Below are 17,792 nucleotides of genomic sequence, written 5' to 3'. Positions count from 1 at the left end.
CGGCGAGTGCAGTAATAATTGGTTATGTTACAATTGACTAAAAAATTATGGTGATTCATATAATTGATGATAGATATTTGATAAAAGTTCATTTATATGAAAACTTGTTCATAATTATATTTAAACTTTATAGCTAAACGCCAGATTTAAAATTATTTACAAGTCATCTACACGTGAATTGTTTCTTCGACTGTTTATAAAGTGAAGTGAAAAGTTAATGTGGTTTTCATTGCTTATTACCACAACAATTTCCGCAATAAATGTTAATTATTCTTGAATTTTAAAAATCTGATTACTAGTATAATTTCAAGTATTTATTATTTTATTATTAAATTAAAAATAATTCAATTTTATTCATAAAAGTATGCAATAATTGCATCAATGTTTTGTTATGACGTTGTCACGTTAAACTATCGTCCGTAAACCGACTTTACAGACAAGCCATTTTTTGACGTGACAACGTCTAATAAATCGATGAACGCCGGCTGCACGCACGAAAAAGTGTCCCGTTACGCACATTGTCCCGTTACGATTGTCCCGTTACGCTCATTGTACTCTTGCGCCGCATCTATCTCTCTTCCACTCGATTGGAACAACCTTTGATTTGACTTTTTCGAGGCACATTAAACTTGAAACACTCCCATTCATTTCCATACTTTTCCTATCATCGTCCTATCCTTAACAGAATAACACAGATTGGAAGAAGTTAAATAGCAGACATGTATAAATGTTATAGTTAAAATAATCTCTTCGTTAAAGTAATAAACATATTTGAATTATTGAGTGCAAATAAAAGTAAATTTATCAATTACATTGTAGATTTCATTTCTCTCCTTGTTTGTATCCATACAAAATAGTGATAATTCAATAAAAATGATTCAATTTTATTCATAAATTGTTCAATCATTTCATCAATGTTTTGTTATGACGTTGTCACGTTAAACTATCGTCCGTAAACCGACTTTGCAGACAACCCATTTTTTTATTTAGATTTTCGGAATTTTTTTCATGACAAGCCGTGCAAAACTGCAATGTTGTGAGTCCAAAAAAAAAACTGCATTAAATCATTTAAATTAAAATTCACATAAGAATGTTTAGCTACGTTTAGTGAGAACGTAAATTAAAAAAAATAATTCATTTGTTAGTTTGATTAAATGTACAGTTCTTGAGTGGATGGTAGAATTAAGAAAGCGCACCAGCTGACAAACATCATGGTGTACTTGAAGACTCAGCCCGACACCGCTCCAGTTAAACTATTAATAATAAAAACGTTTTCCTCACCGTGCTTCATTCAAACATCCATACATGTTTGAAAAAGAAGAAAGTGCACGAATTAATTTGTTAAAAAATGATAATGAACGTTGTTGACGTGAAAACGTCTAATAAATCGATGAACACCGGCCTGCACGCACGAAATAGTGTCCCGTAACGCACAATTTCCCGTCACGCCCATTGTACGCTTGCGCCGCATCTATCTCTCTTCCACTCGATTGGAAAAACCATCGATTTGACTTTGTCGAGGCACATTAAACTTGAAACACTCCCATTCGTATCCTACTTTTCCTATCATCGTCCTATCCTTAACAGAATAACACAGATTGGAAGAAGTTAAATAGCAAACATGTATAAAAATTATAGTTAAAATAATCTCTTCGTTAAAGTAATAAACATATTTGAATTAATGAGTGCGAATAAAAGTAAATTTATCAATTAAATTGTAGACTTCATTTCACTCCTTCTTTGTATCCATACAAATTAGTGATAGTTCAATAAAAATGATTCAATTTTATTCATAAAAATTATGCAATAATTTTATCATTGCTTTGTTATGACTTCAAGTTAAACTGTCTTCCGTAAACCGACTTTACAGACAACCAATTTATTTTATATTTGTTTAATGTTGTAAGCATTATAGCGCATATATACAATCTAACTTTATTACAATTCTTTGTTTTTATTTCGTAATAAACTTTAAGTATTTTTTTTTATAAATTTGTTTTGTTTAGTACCAATATTATCCTGATTTTCTGTATTTTTCATTGTCCGGATTGCCTTTGGTCCCAGTTGGTCTGGATACACGAGGTTTAATTGTATTCACATTCAAAACTTTTAAATTTTTTTCATCTGTTGTAACATAAATCAGTTACTTACCTTTAAATACAAGAATATAATTTTCACCCATTTTGGTTTTAATGACCTACGAATGAACAAAACTAATAAGTATTGCCTCGCAAATTAAATGCAACTATGAACTTCGTACAATCTTCAGCTTCTCTACTCTGATGACGCAGAGTAAGCTTATTGGCCACGAACATAAATCAGCTCACAGCACAGGAAAAAAAAAGTTGATCGACAGATTTCTTTGTGCTGTACGTTTGTGATTTTTTTTATTTATTGTAGCAGCTGTTTTATTTTTGTACGCATTCAATTTCTGTGCTTGTGTGCTAGGCGCGTGATGTTGCCAACGTAGCCCAAGTCAAGCGTTCGCAAAGGAAAACATACAAACAAAAGGCATAAGCATTAATCAAGAAGTCTGAATCCTCACCACTTAACTGTGTGCTCTGTTACAACGAAAATGTACAATTAAAATCCTATTAAGAACTTTTTTTAAAAATAAAAAAGAGCTGTCGTGTAAGAGATGATACTCTGTACCAGACCCAAAGGCGAATATGAACCTACAAGGTCACAAAGGACTCCCTCTAACTTTTTAGCTGCAAGATAATCAGTAGAGACCTGTAAAATTCGCGGTTTCATTTCGCGATAGGATAGAGTCCAAATACTTTTGACATTATTTTGCTTCAGTGATTGGGCCATAGTTTATCTGAAGGACTCTGGGCCAATGAATAATCTTTAACAGAAGAATTAGCGAATCTAGATCATTCCAGTCCAACAGGTGTTACGAGTCGGTAACCAATCAGCAGATGTAATTTGCACGAGTGCATAGAGGATCGTGGAGTCTATCCTTTAGGGATTTGAAATCCGCGAATTTTACAGGTCTCTAATAATCAGGCTGTCCGACGCCTTCAATGGAAATTTAAAACTACAATATCGTGATTCATCATTACCATTTTAATATTTTTAAAAGCCTTCAATTTTTTTACTTACTCTTAATTATTGCATTTGGTTTGTTGTTTCATTACTCTCGTGTACTTAGCTTCATATAAGCCTTACACATATGTCACGGTATAAGTTTTAAATATTAATTCCAAGTCGAATGTATAAAATCACACTTATTGAATCCAAAATTCTAAAAAAAAAAAACTAATTGAAGTACGCGTAGAGTTAATCTGGTGTTACTTAGACGTAGAAATTAATTAAAAAGATTATATAAATTCAAACAATTTTTTTTTACTTTAAACACAGGCACGTTAAAACTGTTACCTCCTGTCCACGCGAAGCCGATCTGAGTCGAAAGGACCCGAGCGAGCCCGATGGCTTGCTGTCAGGCGCGCAGAACTCGAACAGTGCGCGACCCTGTGCTGCGGTTGGTATCCAGGCAACAGGCAGGGGCGCAGTCTTGCAATTCATCAAAGTTACGCAGTGCGAAACTGCGTAACAACTCTACTAATAATGCATGTCGAAAACGCATACTCTTGCTGTTACAAGAATTCGCCTCAAAACAAACTCACACATTGTTTTTTTTCTTTTTTACTTTGATTACTCTGGATTGTTTCTTACCGAATCCGAAATTCCGATCCGTCTTCACCGCGCGCATTACGAAAATAGTCCCGGTGCGGTGGGAGTAATTCCAGAGTTGTCGGAGGGGCTCCTCGCTTGGAAAAATATTTGTCTCTACCAGCCGTAGGGTCGCGCGCTCGTCAGAATGTAGACTTTTCTACGCGCGCGGTCGTCGGAAAAATAATACCGGAGTCGCCCGAACATGAACGAATGCCAGGGGAGGGGGGGGCGGGGTACCGTTCCGCTCGGCGTGTGTAAGTGCACACAGACGAGAGAGCCACACCCGAAGTTCCCCGAAGTTCATGCTCGCTTCCCCCCCCTCCCCCAGTTCTATCTCATCGTATAAACCGGTGTGGCATTAAATTTTGCGTGTCGGTTAGGATAGGTTATCTACATTATAAATACTTTTAAACATTGTGGATGGTTGGTTATATTAGGTAAGTATAGCTACATTAAAAAATACTGTAAAATCATTTCATGGTTGCTTAGCAAATAACCTTTTTAATATGTAGCTATCCAGGGCTAGGAAACCCGTTTACATGATTTCACGGCATATTTAATGTAGCTATCCTAACCAAATCAACCGTCCACAATGTTTTGAAGTATTTATAATGTGGCTAACCTAACCTAATTGACCATTAGTTATCATGAGTTACAATGAACAAAAAAAAAACTCTCCGAAGATGCACGATCGGGCGTTTGGCTCTCTCGTCTGTGAAAAGACGGCTTCCCACGCGCGGGCGCCGGGCAAACAGGAATAAACGCACCAGCGGACGAGTCTCCTGACGGCCCCCCCGACGTTGACCACAAACAAACACAAACTCATTCATTCATTACATCCGATCGTTCCTTCACTCGTTCATTTATCCGCGAGCGTCTCTCTATCGATTCAAAACATTTATTTCAAACATGCGCCGTGATATAAGTTTACGCTGTGTGCCACAGAGAAAACACGAAAGACGGACATAGATGAGAAACACAAACACACAGATAAACAAACGCACGCGCATTTTGAAGTTATACCTACTTGGTTTTAGTAAAACACTAACTTTAATATTGCATATAAATAATTAATAGAAATAAAAAAATAAAATGTTTGGAGTGATGTTATGAATACGGTTGGTAATATATATATATATATATATATATATATATATATATATAACCAAATTAAAAAGTTAAATAAATTCCTAGTATTTAATATTAATATAAACACGTGAATAAAATTAACTATTTAATTAAGTAAAATAATCGAGATAAATGTAATTAATAATAAGAATCAATTGATTATGCTAAATGTTTATACTTATTTATTAATTTCAATTATTCATTAAATTTAACGTAATAATTTATAATGCAAATAAATTATATCTACGGAAACATAATCTTTACTTATATAATAAAACTTGACAAAAAACACTTGAAAATGTCTATTAACACAATTTCTAACACTGATAATTCACAATAAATAAATGTTTTGAATAATTCGGTACAGTATTCAATATAATCAATGAAGTATAAGATTTAAAAGTACACTTATATTTTTATTTGTATCTAGCCTTTTTTTTTATCCTGTGAAAGTTTCGTTGCATGGTGCGCGCTCAACATAAAAATTCACTCTCATAATTTTTTCATAACGTGCTTAAATAAGTATAACTTCAAAAATTCAAAAGTTAAACAGCACAGAGAATTTCCTGTTCTGACATCGGCTGATATGGCTTGTTTATCTGTGTCTTTTTTTCTTCTATGTTTGTCCGTTCTTCAGATTTTCTCAACGAGACACATTCTAAACTAGCAATGTTGTATCCCAATAATAATGTTTTAAATAAATCTTTCTCATTGCAAGAATAATTCGAAGAACGTCTTTTGTTTACCTGACGTAACCTTTCGCTCGCGGCGTTTTACTTTAAGACTCTGCGTCACACTTCCATGTTGGATTTTTTTTTTTGGCTGTTTTGCAACTGTCAGATAGATATTCATGGATCGATCAAAAGAATCAAAAACTAAGGTGACTATATAAATTAAGTTGTTTGTATTACCTAGCTGGGCAAACGCAGACAACTAAGTTGTAATGGGCGACCGTGACTCTTAAATTTAATCTAAATTTTAATCGTCAATATTTTCTTGGATATTAACCAATAAGCAAACGCAAAATTTCCAAAAAAGAATTGGTTGTCTGTAAAGTCGGTTTACGGACGATAGTTTAACGTGACAACGTCATAACAAAACATTGATGAAATTATTGCATACTCTTATGAACAAAATTAAATCATTTTTATTTTAATAATAAAAGAATAAATACTTGAAATTATAATAGTAATCAGATTTTTAAAATGCAAGAATAATTAACCTTTATTGCCGAAATTGTTGTTGTAATAAGCAATGAAAACCACATTAACTTTTCACTTCACTTTATAAACAGTCAACGAAACAGTTCACGTGTAGATGTAAGTTGTGTGCTGCCGCTGTCTTTCTTCTCCTCGGACGCATAGGCCAATCGAGTGGAAGAGAGAGAGAGATGCGGCGCAAGCGTACAATGAGCGTAACGGGATACAGCGTAACGTAACATGAGCGTAACGGGACACATCGAAACAGAACAATGTGCGTTACCGGACACTTTTTCGTGCGTGCAGCCGGCGTTAATCAATTTATTAGACGTTGTCACGTCAAAAACCCTATGCAACGCTTATTAAAGTATGTGAATTATGAGAGTGATTGGGAATTAAAATAAAAAAAAAAATTAAAATGATTTGAGAATGCAGTTACTCAAGATAGTGGGTGAATAATCTGGACTCGAAATGACCGGCCGCGTCTGTCCGTTTCCCGTCCATCAGTTAATCACGTGACCTCACACCAATCAGAAGTCCCGAAAAATTCCATTCGTCCGTCCGTCAAAAACCTTCCAAACCTTGCTTTCGACGGATAGATGGATGAAATTTAAGCCACCAAAATGTTAGCAATGTATTGCCGGCAACCGTTGGTATCTTTAAAAGGTTTTGAAGTTTGTTTGTTTTTAGCTGTTTCCATTAAATGTTTTAAACTTTCGTCAGAACACCTTTGTAAGTTGGATGTTTGATTACAAAACCAGACCGATACATAAAAGTGTAATTAACTGTGTGTGATAAACCTAAATTATTCATATTGATAAATAGAGACCCAGAAATTTAACGGACTCGTCTGGCCTCAGGGTATAATTTAAAGTCATAGGATTCATTTCGCGATAGGATAGAGTCCAAATACTTTTGACATTATTTCGCTTCAGTGATTGGGCCACAGTTTATCTGAAGGACTCTGGGCCAATGAAAAATCTTTAACAGAAGAATTAGCGAATCACAATCATTCCAGTCCAATAGGTGTTACGAGTCGGTAACCAGTCAGCAGATGTAATTTGCACGAGTGCATAGAGGATCATGGAGTCTATCCTTTAGTGATTTGAAATCGCGAATTTTACAGTTCTCTAGTCATAGGTGTGCTCAACCCATGTTTCCTTTCCCAGTGGTTGATATCTTAGCGAGAGCATTTTTATCCTTGTTAATCGGCACTGCTTGGTTCGCTTACTTCTTTTTTGGCTGGGCATAGTTGGCTCACAGTTGTAGAGGGGCGTGTCCAAGAAACTGCGGTCCAATCGTGAGCATAATTCGGGAGTTGTGAACTAAATGAATGCGCGAAATTTTTATAACTTTTAATAAATTTCAGAGCGGAAAAAACTTGAGTTAATGATTTTTTTTAGAGCTTCAATTTCATGATCGTCAGTATAATCCACCTTTACAAGATAAAATTATCACCACTATTTAGGTCTTCTAGTCCATTGGCAGCATAAAAATGGAACAGTATTTGATGGACACGCTATTCATTGTGAACCGGTCGGCTTATTGACGGACGGACGGGTGACAGACAACGCAACGGATCACTGAGAGTCCACCTTAAGTGCTTAAACCACAATCTCACGTAGCTCACCAAACAACTCGGGAAAAAAATGACGAAAGTCATTCCACGAGACCAATATCCGCGTGGCCCGGACTCACACGTCGTGTAATCTGTGCAGGCATTGTTCACGTGAAGTTTTTTTTACGTGACAACGTCTAATAAATCGATGAACGCCGGCTGCACGCACGAAAAAGCGTCTTGTTACGCACATTGTCCCGTTACGCTGTGTCCCGTTACGCTCATTGTACGCTTGCGCCGCATCTATCTCTCTACCACTCGATTGGAACAACCATCGATTTGACTTTTTCGAGGCATATTAAACTTGAAACACTCCCATTCGTTTCCTACTTTTCCCATCATCGTCCTATCCTTAACAGAATAACACAGATTGGAAGAAGTTAAATAGCAAACATGTATAAAGGTTATAGTTAAAATAATCTCTTCGTTAAAATAATAAAAAATATTTGAATTAATGAGTACAAATAAAAGTAAATTTATCAATTAAATTGTAGATTTCATTTCACTCCTTCTTTGTATCCATACAAAATAGTGATAATTCAATAAAAATGATTCAATTTTATTCATAAAAGTATGCAATCATTTCATCAATGTTTTGTTATGACGTTGTCACGTTAAACTATCGTCCGTAAACCGACTTTACAGACAACCAATTTTTTTTGAACTGGCGTGCTGTGATTGGTCGACATCACTGTTATACGCCTTATCGTAGCCTTATTGGTTCTTAGACCACAGCTGATGGTGGGTAGTTACTACGAGTCAGATCTCCGTCTTTGAACACAGTGACTTACATAAAAACACAGACCTTCGAAACTGTTTCCACAGTGTAGTCATTGTTTTGAGTGTGTTCCAAAAATATAGCTGGTCATCAGCTGGCCACAAAGGTGGCTTCAAACAGTGTTCATGTAGTGATGCATGGTCATCACCGATTCGTCATTAATGGGGGCTGGATAAATTTCGCGGTTTCAGAGCCCCCTAGGATGGACTCGACTATCCTGTGTGTAGGTACTCGGCCAAATTTCACCTGATCATTGGCTACCCACTCGTGACATCTGTTAACTGGGATGCTTGTGATTCGATACTTTTTTATTTTTGTATGAGCGTTTTCATTAGATTAGATCCTTCAGGTCGTGGTCCAATCATTGAATCAGCGTGAAGTTGAACAAGTTTGGATTCTAGTCAATCGCTAAATGAATTAGTGAATTTTTCCTGTCTCCCCTCATGACCAATGACTGAGAGGGTGTATTTTGGAGGGGCACACCTGGTTTCAGCATTGTACAGTCCCTCATTCAAACTTGATTGAATTCTTTTGAAATTAATCGTTGGGGAAAAAAAAACCACAGCCCGCGAATTCGTACTTCAGAACGTGATAAGAGCTCTGGTATCACACCCATTTGGGTTGGCAGCAAGTCAAGAACGGTAGTTAATCCATTGAATTACTTGGGAAACGTTTTTATATGTTTGAAATATTGGTGGCTGATAAAACCCGTTCTTTTCCGTTTACGCACCGTTGATGTAACATTTATCGCGATAGCAACAGTCGTATATTTCCAATCACATACAGTTTCTCTTTGTTCCGTGCGTTCCCTAAAGGAAATAGACTCATTTCAATGATATTTTGGGATGTTATTTTGAATGATACTGAAAGTAGATTTTGGGAAAGGGTCCCAAAAATATTTTTAGCGGGAAGGAGCATACATATATAAATTTATTTACATTCACGACACTCATTTGGCATAAGTTAACCATAGAATTTATGAAAGAATGTACTTCTGCAGGAACAAAGTATACTTTGACAAAGTTGCAAAGCTGTCCAAGTATAGGTAGGAAAGAGGTGGCACCACAAACGAAGGAATACATTTACTCAAATGTTTTACTAACTTAATAATGGAATGGAGTGCATCCAAAATGTACCACTCATTCACTATTCAACGCACAACAATAATTTGCTCGATTTTATTTGTAGATCACATTTAGGGTGTATTATATATATATTTAAACCACAATGTTTGAGTATGTGGACAATTCACTTTTTCTTCCATCAAGACATATTTTTTTTTGTTTCCCCAGTAGGGTCACTAAAAAATATTTACTTTTTGTATTAAGTTTCCTTTATATTACGTCGCAAGCGTTAAAAAAATCTTCGTCATGATTGTCCGTTAGCAAAATGAGATTCATTAGTACTGTTAAAGTTTTCCAAGAAGTTCCCTAACAATTAATGTATTAAACATGTCACGTGCTTGAGCATTATCTGGATTTCCTTCTCTAGATCACATGCTGATCTTATAAGGCAAATTCACCGCCAGTATTTGTATTATTCTATGAAGCGAACATTGAATTTTCTTTAAAATATAAGACTGTGATTTAGAGAAGGAATTTACATAAATAACTCAAGCATTTGATATTTTTAATCCATAAAATGTAGATATTTTTTTTGAAAACGACAAAATCCTCGGGTGCACTTTTTTTTTTTAAATTTGTACTAGGACTTCAGTTAGAGATATTGAGAGGATGACCTGCAATCAAGCCGTCTTGTAAATGATGTCTGCTTTCTGCTGATGGGGTTTATTCTGCTCTTCAGTGAACTTCTGTGCTTATACCCTCGTTTGAATTCCGGATTCCACTCAAGCCAGTCTACATGTAGACTTTTAAAAACTAGCAAATAACCTTTTCCTTTATCAAACCCGTCTAAGGTCTGTGCCACCTTTGAATATATGTATATACATATTCAAAGGTGCCACGTAATTTGTCTCAAATTTGACACTTCTCCAAAGTAGAACCAATGGTCTGCGTATCCTTGTGCCGCTGTTTTTCTGCCAACATTATCTTTAAACAACTAACTAGTTGTTAGTGCTCATAAAAAAACTCCACCTGATTTTTCAAGTGACAGTTGGGAAATTAGTTCCGCTGGTACGTGACAGATTATACCCGCTGATTGATTATTGGCAGTGATGTTGGGTGCTAACACCTTTTTTTCAATAACAAAAATGAAATAAAACAAAGGATTTTTTTTTGCATCAACACGGCGAAGGTATATGCGTAATTTATTGACTTGTCTTACAAAAGTATAATAGTATTCCACCATCACTTTTAGGTTCTAAAAGCAGTCTGACTTAAGGGCCTGCATTAGGGATATTTTATACTCGTTTTAGGTAGTGATAAGAGCGACAAGAAAAATGTATAACTGTCTTAAGTGAATGCATGGAATTACGGAAATATAAAATTCTTCAACACAGTTTATTTATTTTCAATGATCCGTTACAGTTTTTTTTATTAAATTCGGTAAAATTATTTCCGCTTGGACCTGGAAAATTTTTAAACTCTAAAGAGTCAATTCTGCTTCCCCAAAGCGTAAGGTGAGCTGTTCTTCGTCCACAGATAGTAGGAACCTCGGGCACTAGAACAAAAACAATACACGCGTGAACAGAAGAACAACTGAAGTTCACTGAAGGCAGTATAATAATTTTACCGAAAGAGTTATTGTTTCCGGAAACAGATTCTTAACTCGATAGCCATGAATTGATTTGTTAGTTATTATGTACTTTAATTCGTAAACAGTCAAACCAACAACTTTTTCAACACTTAACAATATTTGGATCAGATATTAAGTACTGAATATTAATACGTATCAAGTATCAGGATTGTTCCCTAATAGTTATACTGCAACCAAAGATAGTTTCACAAGTATATATATTTTTTTTCAGTTTAAGAATTGTAAGTTTTTATAAATGGTCATATTTGCATGTTATAGTATACTAAAAAATAAATACGCAAATAAAACTGTTACCAATGTTAGTCAACAAGTAATTTAAGACATCGCAACACACTAATATGAATTAAATAAAATTCCAGACGTGGCTGTTTTTCATACTATAGCATTAGGTGATGTACACGAAATTTTATTCGAAACTTTTCGACTAAGGTCAATTTAGAGGGAACAGAAATAAATGCAGTTAGTGAATACGAAGGGTGCAGTTTATAAAATTTATCTCTGATCACCTTTACGACATAAATACCAACTACATACTAAAAGATTGGAAAATCGTCATTGTGATCAGGTTTATGTTATTTTCAACCCTGAGATAAAATGAAAAATTATAAGCCAACTGTGTAAGTCTGCCATGCTCAATTTTTTAAAGAAATTACACAAATCATGACAGACATATAATTGCTCGAAAATAAAGTTTATAAATGTATTTCACAAGCAATTTTTTTATATTACAGCGTTTTAGTTTTGTACGTTATCTTACTGCAAAAGCAAAAAAAAAAAAAAAACACGGAAAAACTATCCGACAAAAGAAGCTTTTAATTATAAACATATGCTTTACCAGTTTTATTCTTTTATTCGAAATAACAAATGGTTTGCTGATATATAAAATAGAACATTTATTTAATATAAGATTTTGCTAAGTTCTGATAATGAAAACTTTTTTGTTTGACATGTATACTTACAGCTAAACCAAGCTACAATTTTCATTGCAGTAATACAAGAACTTTCTTAATGATGAAGTTAGCTGCTATTTCTATAACGAAAGATTTGTGTTACGTCCCAAATTTTATATATATATATATAGGCATATATATATATATATATATAGGCATATATATATATATATATATATATATATATATATAGGCATATATATACACACAAATGTTCATATAAACCAAATACATCACTAAATTTATTTTTAAAAAATTATATAATTCTTTAGTATTATTAATTATTTGTTTCGTATGTTTCTTTCCCTCACATAAACTGGTCTTTTATTTTAACCCTGGATTGCCTTCAAAACAATCAGCCAAATGTTAAAAGAACTTAGAGTGACAATTTTCAATACAGCCTTCCCAGCACGGGAATTTTTCGTGAACAAACATTTGCACTGTCAAAAATTTTCACCTTGAATTTGCAAAGAACGCTGGTTACAAATTATCCAGGGATCTTCGTGAATTTACACGTACTAAGTTGGCTTACGTCCAACGTGAATCCACAAAAAAAAAGTATATTTTCCAAAATTGATAAACTTGTTAAAACAATTTTATTTTTCTTCGGCGTGTGGGTTTTCCTTTAAAAAATAATTTAAGTCGTAAAAATTTATTACAAAATTTCAGTTATCTGGAATAATTAACAAGTAGACTTTTATTTGAGGTGAATTCAGGAGATTGCTACAATAAGGGCCTATAAGACCATAAGCTCTTTTTAGAGAGAAAGCAAAAATGAATTCTTCATATTTAAATCTCTATGGTCACCAGATATTATCCAGAAATTTAAATTTGATGTGTTGGTATGAAAAGTTTTATGTGATGATGTTATGAGCCCTTTTTGAAGAGAACCATTTTTAACTGTTGAAAGTTTATCAGATAAATAAGATTACCTATTATTTGTATGTGTATTAATAGTTGTATTTAAAATGAGGGGAAAGTATGTTAAGTGAACGAAGAACTATTCTGGATTTAGTGAAAAAAAAAAAAAAATGAGCTAAACACAAGTGTGTTGACCACCGTGAAAACTTTGCAACATGTGCAATTTATCAAGTTGTTATTCTATGTGAACGTAATCAAAAGTTAAATAAACATAGAGGTACTTCTATCTAGACGAAATCATTATTTTGCCTTTTGAAACTAAAAGATCCACTAGTTACACAAGTCATCAAGAGAGAGTGAAGTGTGACAAAATGATAACAGAACCTGGGTTTACTCTGTTATTACTGATGTGTAACAAACTTGATATCTCAGAACATTGTTTTGGAGCAAATAGATAATGGAGCAAATAGATAATTTAACTGATAAAGAGGTGGCTTTAGTATTTAAGTAAGTTTTATATATTGTTATAACTTTGTTCCTGTACTCTACTTAAAATACTAATCTTTATTAAATTATATTTTCATTTATTCATGTAACAATGTTATAATTTATACGTTTTTAGTTATACATTATTTTGAATTTTAATAAATTGCTCCATTTAACTTTAATCTTTATATAACTAATGTAAGGTTTCTAAGGGTATATTTTATATATTTATTTCTCAGTTATTATACATTTACAAATGTTTACAATCGAAAAAATACCGCATGTAATTTGAAGTGACTAGATACACTCACATACAAGCTTACTTCCGTGAGTGCTAATTTTCCTGGTTAATTAAGTGAATATTGTTAAAAAAATTGGTTGTATGTAAAGTCGGTTTACGGACGATAGTTTAACGTGAAGTCATAACAAAATATTGATGAAATGATTGCATACTTTTATGAATAAAATTGAACCAATTTTATTGAATTATCACTATTTCGTATGGATATAAAGAAGGAGTGAAATGAAATCTACAATTGAATTGATAAATTTACTTTTATTTGCACTCATTAACTCAAATATGTTTATTACTTTAACGAAGAGATTATTTTAACTTTAACTTTTATACATGTTTGCTATTTAACTTCTTCCGATCTGTGTTATTCTGTTAAGGATAGGACGTTGATAGGAAAAATAGGAAATGAATGGGAGTGATTCAAGTTTAATGTGCCTCGAAAAAGTCAAATCGATGGTTGTTCCAATCGGGTGGAAGAGAGATAGATGCGGCGCAAGCGTACAATGAGCGTAACGGGACACAGCGTAACGGGACACTTTTTCGTGCGTGCAGTCGGCATTCATCGATTTATTAGACGTTGTCACGTCAAAAAAAAAAAAGCATGGGACCTTATTGCAGCAAACCTCCTCAATTCTTGGTTGGAGAATGCAGTAAATAATTCGGTGCAGCTCTCGTAAGAGCTAACTCGTAACAAGCTGGTGGTCTACCTGGAGGGGGTGTAGGCGCCCATGATCTCGCTCTGGCCGCCCTTGCAGTGTCCGTCCACGTAGTTTGTCCAGCTGGTGCACTTGGTGCCGTAGAAGCCGGTCGCAGTGTGGGTGGACTCGGCGTAGAAGGCCACGGCGCGCATGTGGCTGCACACACCTGAAACCGAGAAACGCAGGGACGTCGGAACAGGGGGGGGGGGGGGCAGCAGGGTCGAGTCGCCCCCGTGCTGTTATGCATGGGTGGGGGGGGGGCGAGAGTAGCATTTAGTGGACTTTTTTTAAAATAATAGCATGAGGATTTCAAGATATGAAAAGTTGAATTAGTTTTTTTATATTATATTATTTCTGTTACAGAAATCATCCAACTTTTTTTTTTACGGTATTTCAATCCTAAATATCATTACCGTGTTTGTACGTGTATAATTTTTATTTGTTTTAAACCTCAAAAACATATTCTCAATTTTATTTTTAATTTTAAAGTTATTTTGCAAATGAGGGCAGTCTGTAAGCGTGGTGAATATGACTCCAGAGGTTTTTTTTTTTTTTTTTAATCTTTTTAAAAACACGCTCGCAGTTCATTTGCCTTAGAGCGGTGATGACGCGCGACTAATTAATAGAGACCTGTAAATTTCGCGATTTCAAATCCCTAAAGGATGATCCTCTATGCCCTCGTGCAAAGAGAGTAGCATTTCGCCCCCCTCCTTTTCCCAGAATAAATGTTTGGTCCTAGTAGTATTTTTCTCAACCAGTAGGTACAAACGTTGCATTGGTGATCACATTGGTTAGAAAATCAAATTTATGATTGTCAATATACTGTAAAATGATTGCGAATTCCTAGATGGTGTTTTATTTAAATTGTACTACATCTACTGTCAGAGTAGTATTTAATACATACTGCTTCATCAAATTCTTGGAATTGTATATTTAATATTTTGGTTCGGAAACTCATTAAATAGCACAATTTTGCATCTAAAATTCCAAATTTTCCCGGGGGAGGGCCCCCTAACCCCCCGCTCTAGAACTGAGGTAAGTGTGATACATCTTTTCGCCCCCCCCCCCCCTCTTCCACTCATGAAAACTTTCCGATGTCCCTAGAGCAACGTTAATTAGTAGAGACCTGTAAAATTCGTGGATTCATTTCGCGATAGGACAGAGTCCAAATACTTTTGACATTATTTTGCTTCGGTGATTGGGCCACAGTTTATCTGAAGGACTCTGGACCAATGAAAAATCTTTTAACAGAAGAATTAGCGAATCACGATCGTTCCAGTCAACAGGTGTTACGAGTCGGTAACCAATCAGCAGATGTAATTCGCACGAGTGCATAGAGGATCATCCTTTAGGGATTTGAAATCGCGAATTTTACAGGTCTCTATTAATTAGTCGCGCGTCATCACCGCTCTAAGGCAAATTAACTGCGAGCGTGTTTTTAAAAAGATTTAAAAAAAAAACTCTGGGTGCATATTCACCACGCTTACAGACTGCCCTCATTTGCAAAATAATTTTAAAATTAAAAAAAAATTGAGAATATGTTTTTGAGACTTAAAACAAATAAAAATTATACACGTACAAACACGGTAATGAGATTTAGGATTGAAATACCATAAAAAAAAGTTGGACGATTTCTGTAACAGAAATAATATAATATAAAAAACTAATTCAACTTTTAATATCTTGAAACCCTCATGCTATTATTTTAAAAAAAATTCCTCAAAATACCTTGTTTATGTTTACCTTATACAATGTACACCACTAAAAAAAGTGGTCCATCTAGCCTAAAAAAAAATGTGTAGCGTGTCTGTCCCAAAACTATGGGAGAGATGGACCACTTAATAACTACCAACTTCTTTGGATAACAAAGATCCACTTAAGCTACAGTGATGCAGAAAGTTACAAATATACCCTTAAAAATGTGAATACAACAAAATCTTGCGTTATAACACATTTAATGAACTAAATACACTGAAATCTTTTTCACATACCTCGTTACAATGGACACGTTTTGCGTGTAAACTGTGTTGCATAACATTCCAAAAAACGAAATCACGGTAGTTACGCGTCCACCGTATTCGAGCAGACTGGGTACAGCTGCATTATAGTGACTGGTTTATGAACTACTAGCAGTGGTCGGTCTCTCCCGGTGGTACATCTTTCCCGAAACCACCCTATAGTGATATTGCTTGTGATCGATTTTTTTTAAAGAAGTGTAATCTAAATGATTTCAAACAAATTACTAAATTTAAGGTTGCTCGGAGTGTGAGTCCTGAGACTTCGCTACCCTGAAGATGGCGACAGCAATTGCGACCAAACGTCGGTGAACCCTTCGTATTTTTTGGCACGACTGTAACCCGCGATCCAAGAGACATAAAAAAATCTAGTCCGCCAGAGCCTGCGATCCTTTCAAACTACTTTATTTCTCCATATTAATGCATTTATTTTGTCATTCTACATTAAAATTTATTTAATATGGTAAATTTGTTTTCTTTATCGGCCAGTCAACTCAAAGCCTTGCGTAATTTAGTAAAGAAAACGTAATGTTATGTATGAAATCATTAACTGAACTGTGGCAAGGATGTAAATAGCTTTCGTTTACAAATTGTACTGTGTTTCACGTACACGAATAAGGCGAGACAACTTGGATCTCTTCCCTCACAGAAAAAAAAAATATTCTGTACTTTTACAAAATATTCCTTTGGAAATCAGTTGTCAAGAAATAGTTTGTAATTATACAAGAAATATATGGGTATTTTGCAACACATGGCTATTGTTGAAATACGTTTTTTCGAGAGACAACACTGAGTATTTCTTACGAAATTTGGCACATAAATTTTATTTTTTAATAAAAATTTAATTCAAGCATAAATTTTTAATCTGTTTAAGAGATAACCGAATGTTAAATAATTGTAATCTTTCTTTTGTTGCATCCTCCTTATTATATGTGCAGAACTTTTTAACTATTGGATGTACTGTAACAACACAAAGCATAAGTGCCCTGGTAAGAATCCGAAACCTAGTATTTTGTAGCGAAAAAGTTCTTGCTTTCGTGTAAATGTAAAAAATTACAAATATCTGTAGGTTTACATGAATATTTATGTTACATTTACAATTTTTGACGTAAATACGTCTTTAAAGTTGCTTCCATAGTGGGAGGCAATTAAAAAAAAACGAATGATAACAAAATCAGGGGATACAGTTTAGTGTTGCAGCTACACATCTATCATCTCCATCCAAAATTTAATTACACCACTGGATAGCTAAAGGATCAAATAATTCGTTACTCTAAGTGAAGACTGTGACGCATCGCGCGTGGTGGAAGGGGAAGCGCCGCCATTTTGAGGTCATTTTGCTGCGTTTCGAGATTTCCATTTACTATAACT

The 17,792-nt window shown here is 34.5% G+C and overlaps 2 protein-coding genes across 2 annotated transcripts in view; one reads left to right on the top strand and one right to left on the bottom strand.

The window, feature by feature from the left end:
- Positions 1 to 17,792, top strand: part of LOC134538277 (rhodopsin-like) — a 170,351-nt gene that overhangs the window by 41,752 nt on the left and 110,807 nt on the right. The gene's annotated exons all lie outside the window — the stretch shown is intronic.
- The window catches only part of LOC134538278 (lipase member H-like), a 29,103-nt gene continuing 22,152 nt past the window's right edge, over positions 10,842 to 17,792 (bottom strand). Inside the window, exons 6-7 of the mRNA XM_063379449.1 lie at positions 14,416 to 14,572; positions 10,842 to 11,020 (exon numbers count right to left, since the gene is read on the bottom strand). Coding sequence (XP_063235519.1) covers positions 10,954 to 11,020; positions 14,416 to 14,572 — 224 coding nt within the window. The 3' untranslated portion in view covers positions 10,842 to 10,953. The remainder of the gene's footprint in view (positions 11,021 to 14,415; positions 14,573 to 17,792) is intronic.

The sequence above is a fragment of the Bacillus rossius genome, chromosome 13, assembly GCF_032445375.1.
Source record: "Bacillus rossius redtenbacheri isolate Brsri chromosome 13, Brsri_v3, whole genome shotgun sequence".
NCBI lineage: Eukaryota > Metazoa > Arthropoda > Insecta > Phasmatodea > Bacillidae > Bacillus > Bacillus rossius.
The sequence above is the reverse complement of the archived record's forward strand: the minus strand, read 5'-3'. Positions and strand labels throughout refer to the sequence as shown.